The 12,877-nt window shown below is 38.3% G+C and overlaps 1 protein-coding gene across 3 annotated transcripts in view; it reads left to right on the forward strand.

Moving 5' to 3' along the window:
* LOC147863259 (long chain acyl-CoA synthetase 6, peroxisomal-like) overlaps positions 1–12,877 on the forward strand; it is a 72,866-nt gene that overhangs the window by 50,874 nt on the left and 9,115 nt on the right. Inside the window, exon 1 of one of the 3 annotated variants that reach the window (XM_087321024.1) lies at positions 8,487–8,622. The exons of 1 other annotated variant lie outside the window; for it this stretch is intronic. In XM_087321024.1, coding sequence (XP_087177150.1) covers positions 8,553–8,622 — 70 coding nt within the window. In that variant the 5' untranslated portion in view covers positions 8,487–8,552. Of the gene's footprint in view, positions 1–8,486; positions 8,623–12,877 lie in introns of those variants that run through there. One more of the 3 variants, XM_087321021.1, reaches the window with a different exon arrangement.

Below are 12,877 nucleotides of genomic sequence, written 5' to 3' on the forward strand. Positions count from 1 at the left end.
CCTTTTCTTGAACGGTATACCGACATTGAGCAGAATCAAGTTTCTTACTCTCGAATGTTATTGGTTTACCATCTTGATATAAGACAACACCTATAGCATAATCGCTTGCATCGGTTTCAACCTCAAAAGGTTTTGAAGGATCGGGTAAAAGAAGTGAAGGAGCCTTGCATACCAGGTCCTTGAGTTCCTTAAAGGCGAGGTCTAGTGTAGCATTCCACACAATAGGTTTTGTAGATTTACACGTTTGACCTTTTAGAAGATCAGTAAACGGCGTCGTCAATTGGGAGTAATTACGAAGGGATTTTTGCAAAAACTCAACAAAACCAAGGAATGATCGAACTTCTCGAATATTCCGAAGAGTGGGCCAAAGCTTGATTTTCTCGATGCGAGAAGGATCAATTTCAACTCCTCGTTCGGTATGAGATGTCCAAGATAAGTAATTGATTTCTTGAAGAACTCACATTTTGAGATCTTCGCATAAAATTGTTTGTCACGCAATGTTTGTAAAACAAAGCGGACATGTTTAGCATGTTCTTGTAATGTACGACTATAAACTAAAATATCATCCAAGAAAATAACGACAAATTTGCCAAGTTGTTCTCGGAAAATGTCATTCATTTCTTGTTGAAATGTAGCCGGAGCATTGGTTAAACCAAAAGGCATAACCAAAAACTCATAATGTCCATAGCGCGTACAAAATGCCGTTATAGGAACATCGTCCTCACTTATACGAATTTGATGGTAGCCAGTACGGAGATCAAGTTTCGTAAAATACCGAGCTCCCTAAAGACGGTCAATTAGATCATCAGCCCGGGGCAATGGATACGAATTCTTGATTGTCACTTTATTCAAGCATCGGTAATTAATACACATACGCCATGTGCCCTCTTTCTTTTTAACCAAGAGAACTGGTGCACCCCATGGAGATTTACTATAACGTATATTGCCCATTCATAAATAGTCCTTGAGTTGCTTAGATACCTCATCCTCTTCGGATCGACTTAAACGATAAGGAGGTATACTTATTGGTGCAACACCAGGTACAATATCTATATGATGGTCTATATTACGTCTAGGAGGTAAGTCATCTGGTAGTTCACTCGGAAAAACATCACGAAAATCATTTAAGATTTCATCAAGTTGTTGTTGTTCAAAATATGTTAATTGAACCGAGACATTATCGATATTGTAAACGTGAATGTCCGAATCAAGTACACAATAAAATAGAGTAGAACAAGACAACTCGGATATTGATGGACACGAGGAAACAATCGAGAGGGATTGTTTTTTTACACATTGAATAAAATGAGTACAATCGTTCAGTACAAATGTAATTGAATGATGAACCCAATCAATAGATAAAGAAGAGTTTTTATTATAAAACCAGGGATAACCCAGTATTACATCGATGGTACAAAGATTCATTACATGGAAGTCTACTTCCTCTATATAAGTGTCAATAGAAATTCCTAATGAATGAATCGCCCCATTGATGTATTGTACTCTTCCATCAGCCAAGGGCACCGTGTAGGTGTGATCACTTACGGTGGGTTGGATACCCATATCTAAACCAAACGATCATTCACAAAGTTGTGTGAGCTTCCCGAATCAAATAAAAATTGTATGGGAGATCCATTGATATACCCGTTTGCACGTAGTAAATCATTGGGACCCAATACATAGTGAGGGAAAGAACATTGACAATTACTTAAATGATGTGTATAGACCTGAAGGACATTGACCTTTATGGTCTGCAGCTTTATCTTTGTTGTCGTGCTCTTTCTGTTGGAGCTTTCGACATTGCTCTTTTGAATGACCCTTCTTTTTGCAGAATACGCAAAAAGGATGTTGTCACTTACAATCGTGATCCATGAATTCGTTGGGTGTCTTACGTTGTCGTGCCTTTCGGCTCCGGTTCGTTGCTTGAATCGGGTGGGAACCACTGAGGTTTTGGACTAGGAGAAAAGAAAATTCTAAGATAATTAAGAATATGAAATATATGGTAAGAAAGAAAGATATGAAAAACTCGTGAATCCCACGAGTATAATGTACTAATTGATACTTAGAATGTAAGAGAGAAATAGATGGCAAAATCGTGAATCCCACGAATATTTTTTTATTAATCAATCCCCCATACATCTTTCTCTCCTCCTTATATAAGGATGGAAGAGGCTAAGCATAGCTTCATGCTTTTTCTAAAGTGTTCATGCACACTAAATGTGCATGAGTTGCCTTTTTACACTATGCTTTTATTTCCTAAATATAGTGCTCATGCTCGCTAGATGTGCACGAGTCATTTTTTATTGGTGTACATTTTTCTTATAAATAAAGTATTCACGCATTCTAAAAAATGCATGACTTACCTTTTAATAAAGGTAGGCGTAAATAAAGGTCTTATATATATTAAATCTATATTTAAAACACTTAAGATAAGTTGGTACAATGGTAAGGTTGGGGTTTGTCTACGTGGAGGTATAGGGTTTGAATCTTACCTTATGCACGTAATAAATATTTTTAATATTTTATTTTATTTATTATACGTACTTTAAATTGGATATAGTATTTTACATATTTCACGTAGTGTGTGATTCACACTACGACAACGTTTCCCAACGAATTGCGACTACTTAGTCTCGGGCGCTTCGTTGGGTTTATTGTGGTCCTTCTTCGAAGTGTGTTGATAGCGAAGAACTATTTCAACGGCCTCTTCGAAGGATTTTGGATCCTTATCGTGCACTATCCAGTGATAGTCCGAATTGGGGATGCCATTGACAAAACAAGCTATTAACCAATTGTCCCCTTCTAGACCTGATTTTTGGATTTGGGTTCTAGCATGGTGAACATAGTCTTCTAGTGAGGAAAACTTCCTACTAGAGAGGTTCATTAAAGCTTGTGCTGCCTCGGTTCGAGAGGGAGGTTGCAGAAATTGGCCCTTAAAAACTATGACAAAATCTGTCTAGTTATCGGGCAATTTCCCCAAAGTACGGAGCCCACACCACCAAGCGGCGGCCTTACCCCCTAGTTCTCGGCCGACATATGCAATCTTCATACTATCTAGCGTGGGATAGAGCTCAAAATGAGACTCCCATCGGCCCAGCCACGTGTAGATTGCTTCTTCGGTTCTTTCCTTTTTGTCTCCTATAAATGGCTTAACGACAAACGATGGTTCACCCTGTCGCTCATCAGGTCTATTAGTCTCACATTGTAGACTAATAACACATGCCTCGAGAGCACTTTGAGATTGCCGAAGTTCGGTCATCTGTTGAGCGATAAAACTAAGGTATTGGGTTATTTGCGAAAAATACATCTCAATGGACATTTGTCTAGGAGGATTCCCTTGACTTCCTTCCGCTTGAGCGGATGACATTGGGTCGTTATTTTGAGCCATTAAATGATTATTTCTGGAAAAGAAATAGGATAAGGTCAGAGAGATACTCATAACATCATCTCATGATGTAAACATATCATGGGCAAACATTAATCGATATCATGATCTCACGTCAATACCCCTCTAGGCATATTAGATGAGGTTCAAGATCAGGTTACTATGGTAACACAAAGGTGTTTTAAAAACCATGGGGTGACAAATGAATGTCTTTCCCTGATCTCTATATCGATTTTATATGGCGGCTCCCCGAGGGTCAACCATGTATGTTCGCGTCATGAATAGTTTATACACGAAAAAAAATGTTAACAATAAACTATGTTTCGGTGCCCACATATGTGGTTTCGGCTCTTTAAGTCCTATTACGAGGACCCCGAAGTGCACTTAGACCTTAAGTCTAAACATGTGTTATAGTCATATGTATCAACGATGTTGTATGGTCTTGGTCATATTTAAACTCGAGACCTCGAGAACAAATGCATTAAACACTTGAGCCAACCAAGTAGGTTGCTCTTCTTGAATGTTTAATGTTTAATGCATATAAGAGATATGTGAGGCATTTGCCCATATAGGTTGTTTTAAAAGAAACATATATGTCAAGAGTCCTTATTTCGCCCTCATTTACTACAACTATGTTGGTACGTTATCTAACCTCAAGTCTCGTAATTACGATGGCATACGCCAAAGTGCAACCTAATGGTCAAGCCAAATGAGCCCTCTTTTCGTAGTAGGCCCACGTGGCCCATCACATGGTCACGTCATTACGAATGCCTCTCGTAAGAATGATCTCATGGTGGCATCGTATCCTTGTAATGAGGGAGGGATGTTGGATACGTGTACCATAAGAGCGACCTCACATGAACTAGGTCAAACCCTACGTACTCAACATCATTATGGCTTTTGGCGTTTCTTTACGTAACGAAATATCGAAGTCACCAACGGGGATTTCAACAATAAAAAATTGTTGAAAGAAGGGATGGTGACAACACGATTCTCACAAAAATGTGAGGACGGCCACCAAGAACCTTTCCCTGAAAAGGAAAACATTCAATTTAAAATCATGTAATAACTTATATACACATATGTATATTATCACATATATACGATCAACTACATATACACGTGACCACATATGCCTATATTAAAGAAATCGTTATATATAATAGCCAAAAATGACATAATCGAGATACGTAATCGAGGCATATACCTCTACGCACACGAGACATAAAAAAATCAGGGTTAATCGTAATACGCAATTGAGGTATTGACCTCTTACGCATATGAGACCAAACGCATATCATTTACAACGAATCGAGGTGTTGACCTCATACGCAAACGTAACATATGTTCGTGAACGTAATACGTAATTGAGGTATTAACCTCGTACACATACGACACTCATCACATATTATTTATATGTCAAACGAGGTATTGACCTCGTGCACATATGTAAGCGTTTTAGATAACCAATTAAATACCACTACAACATCATTTAATTAATGAAAATAATCTTCATATTAACCATACACATGATTAGATGGGAGAAGAAAAAATAGACAAAAAATAACAAGAAAGATTACCGAAGTTCCTTGTTGATCCTTGTCTACATGAAGGCCAACCGCACAACGATGGATCGCCATCCATCGAGAAGATAAGACCAACAAAAGAAACATTAGTACATAGGCTCGGATACCAAATATTAGAGACATGTACTAAAGTAAGCATTAGATAAGGATAGATTTAGGTAGATAGAAAGAAAGGAGAGAGAGAAAGAAGGGTGCTGATCCACCCGACCACCCCCGAACGAAGGGATCGAGACGGACTCGAGCCTCGATCGGCGTCCCATACCACCGTTGTGGCGTCGAGTCGTACCTGGTGCTGGCGCGCTCGCTACAAGAGTTGACCCACCACAAGACAGAGTCTCGACGTAGTCAACAAGATAATGAAATGAGGGTAGCTAGGCCTCTATTTATAGTGATACCCAAGGCCCCAGCCATGTTCACACTTGGCCTAATGGGTTGTCTCAATCTCGAGGATTTAAAAGTAATCCTCCCTTTCTTTACACTCTCGTTTAACCCTCACACTTATCCACGTGCATAGAATACTACGATAAATTCTCACCATGGGATATTATATGGTCATGCCCATAACAATGAGGCTATGGTTAGTCTCTTCCATCACTATATAAGGAGGAGAGAAAGATGTATATGGTTGTTGATTTTTTTATAAGGGTGGATTAATATAAAATATTCGTGGGATTCACGATTTTGCCATCTATTTCTCTCTTACAATATGAGTATCAATTAATACACTATACTCGTGGCATTCATGATTTTCATATCTTCTTCTTGCAATCTATTCCTAACTAACATTATCTCATATTCTTCTTTCTCCTAGTCCAAAACCCCAGCGGTTCCCACCCGACTCACGCAAACGATCCGGCGCTGAAAGGCACGACAACATATCCTATGGAACCCATGTATTAGAGATGAATCTAATCAATTAATTGGATCAAGTAAGGGGATGTCATGGGGATACATTGCGGACAGTCCAGGAAAAAGTATAGAATGTTGGAGACGGTTTATGTCATTGCCAATACAAGACCAAGCCAACATACTCCATGGAATCATGGGCGGATGGGTTATGAGATCTGAAATCATCAATGCTTTAATGATTAGGGAACCTGACCATCAAAGGACGACAACAGAGAAATGGGTAGGCTACGAGGAGGGTTCTTTGATCCCAAGAGGTAGGGAAACACCAGACAGGATCGCAAGCTCTGAATTGCAAGACAATGAGACACCAACACAGAATAAGGCAATTCAAGTACTAGTGTATATTGGGCATAAATGAATTGTGGATCCTGATCTTGGCAAAGTACAACCAGATTGGCACATATGTACTCACGAAAATACATGGCTACATAAGGTTAGTTGGGACCCTTTGCAATGGACATGGCATGATCCTTACGCGGGGCAATGAAGCAAGCCCATCCCTTTCTTTCAATGCAAGCCACTCTAAAAAGCCAATATAATGGCCTCAAAGGCGACTCCGATGGAGTTGAAAGACAACGACTAGCCTTCATCCAGCAATGGTCGACCACCCCCTTTATTGAGTCAGTGGGCATCCACATAAGGTGGACCTATCGTGCCCCTATAGGGATTTGTATATATTAATCTCATATGTAAAATTCTATAACTAATGGAAGGAGTTTTTTTTGGAAATAAAATAAAATAAGTATGCTCCATTTTGCAAATAAGCAATTATACAATTATATTTATGATAAGCACATCATGCACATAATTTTTCATCTTAGGATCATTTGAAACCTGGATTTACTAATTTTCATTCAATTGAGGAGATTTTAGTGCATAATTTTCTATCTTAGGAGCATTTGAAACTTGAATTTACTAACTTTCATTGGACTACTATGACGATGTAGGATCATATTCAAGAGAGGAGATTATAGTACAGATGAACTAGGGAGAGGAATGACATTTAGTGTGGCCATAGTTGTTAAAAAAACGTGTATTCTATGTTTAGAATGCGTTCTAGAATACTCTGAAGTATTTTGCACATATTCTACCTTTTACTCTGCCTGCCATTGCATAATATTTCACTTATTTTACATATTCTAAGTATTCGATGTATTTCACATGTTTAACAAGTATTTATTGTTTCCAAAAAGTTTTTTTATTTTATTTTTAAAAACTGTAAAGTTTAAGAAGTATTTAACCTATTGAAAGTATTTTACATGTATTCTACGTCTTTAACATATTTTATCTGTAAGATACGTATTTTAAGTATTTCAAAAAGAAAGGTAGAGTACTTTGCATACATATCCTACGTGTGTTGTATGCTAAGTATTCTAAAAGTTTGGCACATAAGCTTGGTAATGATAAAGTTGTTGAATAGAGAGGGTGTGGCGTGGATCTTAGGAGGGTCATACCTTTGGTGTGGATAGTATTTTTTCATATTCTTCTTATCTCTTTATGTTCACACTTATGAACCTATCTTTTCCCTCGAAACTTTTATAGATTCGATTCCGCACATCAAATGACGTTACATACTGTCCTACCAAAAAAACATCTCTCTAGAAAGGCTCTATTTTTTAGGATAATTTATCGTCGCTTTCTCGTACATGGGTCCATTCTCACGAGTTGTGGTTCATTCACAAATGTGCACTTTCTATTTTCTAGTGTGCCCCAATATCTTCATATATAAGAAAAAATGTGTACAAACATCTATTGACCCGCTATCATGAAATTTCCCAAAATAATCGCCCTGTTTTTGCATGAGAATCGCGACAATGACTCTCGTGTGCCCCTAAGGAGATTGTGGAGAGACAAACACATAATTTTTTCGGGTCAACTAAAGAGATAAATACATTATGTATTTTGTATTTCGCCTATGCTAAGAAAGAAATTATAGAACTTGATTAGCTATCATTGCTCTGCTTGCTAAAGACAACTTTGTAGTGTCCCAAATCAACAATTTTTTCCTAAGTGATAACATTACGGACACACTGTTGTTACAGATTTTGGTGGTATTGGTTACGTTGCATGGTCAATTGCAATTTGGGACGAGTAGACCATAAAAATCTTGGAGATATGGTGTACAAGTATGTGTAGTTATTGTGCATATATACACATCAAATCGGCTATGATGTAAGCACAATGGAGTCGGTTGGTATTCTCCTTTATCCAATACAACTTTTGTATTTCTTGTGATTTTATAATACCAAGGCTTATCTCTTTTGTAGAGAGAGACGAAAGGAGACTTGTGGAGGGACGAAAATGTGGAGGTTTTATAGTTAGTTGAAAGAGAGAAGGGAAAGTGTAATATAAATTTCAAGAATAATCAGTTGAATTTGATTAGTGTCTTTCGATGTCTTAACAATCGGTAATCGGTTTGAGAGTGTCAAACTCAAACCGTTAAGGGAGGTTTTAGTTGAGAATGCAGAATATGACTAGGAGAGAAATGTGTGTATGAATAGGAAGGGGTACTCTGGAGAATTTTGAAAGGTGCCTATGAGGGGTATTCCGGGAATTACATAAAATTATTACAGCTACATTTTTGTCCATCCCTCTCCTCTGTTTTACAAATTACATTGCTCTGTTCCTTCAGAACTGCTTCCCCCTGTTTTCTTTTTCCACCAATTTGGGCTATGGATTCCACCACCAGAAGAAGATTGCATGTCATCAATACACAAATAATTCCTCCTCCTCCTCTTCAAGGTGCACTAAAAAAAAAAACAGGCTTGATGTATATGAATGAGCTAATGATGTTTGATCTGTTAGTTAAGATACCCTCTTTGATCGGTTTGACAGAGAATATCTCTCTCTGTGCTATGGTTTTTATTCTAGCTAAGAGTGCAGATTTGATATGATTTATCAGATTAATTCGGTTGTACTGTGTTTTGGTTATTTAAGCTAATATCATTGATCTCAACTTAGCAGATCATTTCTCTTTGAATTTTTTTCTTGAGACAACTGAACATATTTGATATGATTTAGTAGAAAGATTTTGCACTACTCTGTTTTGGTTAGCTGAAAGAACCATCTTTGATGGATTTAGCAGGCCAATGTTGTTCTATCATGTTTTGGTTTTTCCTAGAGAACATTTTTTATATAATTTGTCAGAAATGTTTATTTTTATGACATTTTGACTCTAGCTAAAATAAACTTGTTTGATGTAACTGAGTAGAAGGTTTCTTTTATGATACGTTCTGGTTACCATTTTATTTTGTATAAATCATATAATCCATAACTAGCCCTCTCTGTCCCCGTCCCCGTTTACAGATAACCATACTAGAGGTTCCTTTTATGATCACAGAGATCAAATGTGTAAGTTTGATGCAAAATTTCGATGCTTTTAAATAAAATGTGTCATTTTTGTAGAAAAAGACAGGGATCTAGACTAACTCTCATACAACAAGACCACTTAGAAAACTTAAGGAAATATAGTAGATTAGGAAAAACGAGCACTGATTACAAAGATGTAGAATGGTTTATATTACCAGTTTCTACAGGAGTTATAGACCCAACAGTTACTATATTAGGTTCACACAATTATAACTATATTCACACCTAACAACTACTTAACTAGGTTCAAACTATTCTAAGTGTGTTCACACCCAACAATTACTTAACTAGGTTCACACTATTATAACAATGTTCACACCAAATCTTTCATAGGATACACGTTAAGTGTAACAAACCCCCCTGAAGTGAATGGTGTGGACTTGAATGTGGTCACTATCTAGGTGTTGGAAGGATGCCCAATTCCTTGCGAAAATATTCAAACTTTTCGCTTGATAGAGCCTTGGTGAAAATTTCTGCAACATTTTCATGAGTTGGTACATAGACCAAGGTTATCTCTTTAGCATGGAACTGCTCCCTCACATAGTGATAGTGCACCTCAATGTGTTTTGTTCGTGCATGGAAGACGGAATTTCTTGCAATAGCCAAAGCACTTTGACTATCTGTAAATATACAAGTAGGAGATGGTTGCTCAAGTGACAAATCAGACAATAATCTCCTGAGCCAAACACATTCTACTGTGGCGCTGAATGCTGCTCTATATTCAGCTTCACAACTTGATGTTGCCACTGTTGGCTGCTTCTTGCTGAGCCAGGAAACACAGGAATTGCCGATCATGAGACAATTGCCACTATGTGAGACACGAGTGTCGTAGCAGCCAGCCCAATCACTATCAGTGAAGGCTGTTAAAGTAGATGAATTTCCTTCTCCATAGAAGAGGCTGAAATCCATAGTACCTTTGAGGTACCGGAAAACTCGCTTGGCTGCTTGCCAATGCTTTGTTCTAGGGCCGTGCATAAACCTGCTTAATTGCGAAACAGCATATTGAATATCAGGTCGCGTGTTGCACAAAAATATCAAACAACCTACAGCTTGCTGGTATAAGAGTACATCAGTTGGTTCTCCTTTGTCTTGGTATGAGAATTTGAATCCTGCTTCTACAAGAGTGGAGATTGGCTTGTAGTCTTCAAACCTGAATCGTTGTAGGAGCTTCTTGATGTACTTTCGTTGACTGAGAAAAATTCCCCCCTCAACAGTGATAAATTGAATGCTGAGGTAGTAATGGAGATGACCAAGATCTGTAAGTTCAAATGTCTTACTAAGATCAGCTTTGAAATCTGCAATTTCTTGCTCAAGTCCTGTGATTAGCAAATCATCAACATAAAGCACAACAATTAGTAATTTTTCTCCATCCTTTCGGACATAGAGAGTGCTTTCAGTTGGGCTGTTGACAAAACTGAGTTGAAGAAGATGAGCATGAATCTTTGCATTCCACGCTCGGGGTGCTTGCTTCAAGCTGTACAAAGCTTTAAGTATAACCTGCAAACTTTAGTTTCTGCACCTTTAATGATAAAACCTGGAGGTTGAGCTACATAAACCTCTTCTTCTAAATCTCCATTTAAGAAGGCAGTTTTAATGTCTAATTGGTGAACGTTCCATCCCTTAATTGTTGCTGCAGCAACTGTAGCTTTGATTGTAGTCATCTTTGAATTGGGGGCGAAGGTTTCTTCATAGTCTATCCCCTCTTTTTGGGAACAGCCTTTTGCCACAAGTCTTGCTTTAAAACGATCAATGCTTCTATCCGCATTACGCTTGACTTTGTAAATCCACTTGGTGGCAATTGCTTTTCTACCTTTAGGTAGATCACATAACTCCCAAGTGTTGTTCTTGTAGATGGACCCAAGTTCTGATTTCATGGTTTCAACCCAATGGTCATGTGCTAATGCATCCTTAAGAGAGAGTGGTTCCTCATCACAAATTTCAGCGATAAGAGCATGATGCACATAATGCAGTTCAACTTGCTGACTAGTTGATTGGGTTTTACCTTGAAGAGGAAACTTGAGTTTACTGTCCATAAGGGTGTTAATCAGCCATTTAGGAACTGTTCTTGCTTGCTGTGAGGAGTCTTGTTCTTCCGCCAATTCCATGTCAAGATCATGTGGGCTAATGACCTGTAAGTCAGCATTATCATCAACAATGTTTGGTTGCTCATTTTCAACCACATTGGGCTGTTGCAAGAGATCAATTTGAGTATTGCTTGGTAGCTCTACATCTCTATTTGGAGCGTGTTGTTGCTGATGCAAAACCTGCACATTACCTCCATGAGTTTGGGTTAGTCGATCACCATCAAACACAACATTTTGGAGCAATGGTAACAAAGTATCAAATGCATCTGGTTGATCAACAATTGGCTCTTTGGAGCAATCCACAAGTGGTTGAGTTGCATTTTTAGCAAATATCACATCCCGGCTGATGATGATCTTACCTGTAGTGGGCTGAAACAATCGATAACCTTTGCTTTCTTTGCTGTAGCCAACAAAGATGCATTTTGTTGCTTTGTCTTGAAGCTTATGGCGTTGCTGTGGTGGCACAAATGCATAAGCCAAACTTCCAAAGATTCTCGTGTCCATCAACATTTGGCTTGTGACCAGTCCAAGCCTCATACTGAGTGATAGTTGTCATTGCTTTTGAGTGGCATCTATTCAAAACATAGTTTGCACACATTACAGCTTCCAACCAAAGTTTATGAGGTAGCTTCTTACCGTTGAGCATGCATCTTGCCATCTCCATGAGAGATCTATTCTTTCTCTTAGCCAAACCATTTTGTTGTGGTGTGTATGGAGTGGTGCATTGATGAATAATACCTCTATCCTTCAAGAAAGCATTGAACTCGTGAGACATGTACTCACCCCCTCTATCAGTGCGAAGAGTAATGAGTTTGTGACCGCGAAGATTTTCAACAAGGTGTAAGAATTCTTTGAAGCATGAAAAAACATTAGATTTCTCCTTCAAAGGATATACCCAAGTGTGTCGGGTAGCATCATCAATGAATGTAAGAAAATAAAGATAACCTCCAATTGATGGTGTCCTCATTGGGCCGCATACATCACTATGTACAAGTTGAAGCTTGTGTGTTGCCAAAACATTTGCATCTTTTGGAAATGAAAACCTGTGCATCTTTCCTAGAATACAGCCCTCACAAACATGATTAGATGGTACATGAATGGAAAGAAGATTGCATACCATGTCATGGTTGCTAAGCCGTGCAAGGCTGCTGAAATTTAAATGGCCGAACCGAGCATGCCATAGTTCAGAATTGCTTTGTGTTTGGGCATCCACCGCTAATGCATTTTGGTCATCAAATTTCTGATATATGTCAAGCTTGTAAAGGTTGTTGAACAAACTACCTGTTATGACAATGATATCGCCCTTTGTACGATCATGTATTGTGCATTTGTCAAAGAGAAAATGGACAAGGTATCCATGCATAGCAATGGCAGAAACAGAAAGAAGGTTTTTCTTTATGCCAGGGACATAGAGAACATTGTTTAAGGTGACTACATCCCCATTGATAGCTGTAATATGAACTTGACCAATGCCTTTTATGATGTAAGAAGCATTATTGGCACAAGTAACGGTGCCCGCCTTATGACAAGCATCTTCAAGTGTG

This window comes from Azolla caroliniana, unplaced genomic scaffold (assembly GCF_043228905.1).
Source record: "Azolla caroliniana isolate FFs.n. ecotype wild unplaced genomic scaffold, voAzoCaro1.0.p SCAF_6, whole genome shotgun sequence".
NCBI lineage: Eukaryota > Viridiplantae > Streptophyta > Polypodiopsida > Salviniales > Salviniaceae > Azolla > Azolla caroliniana.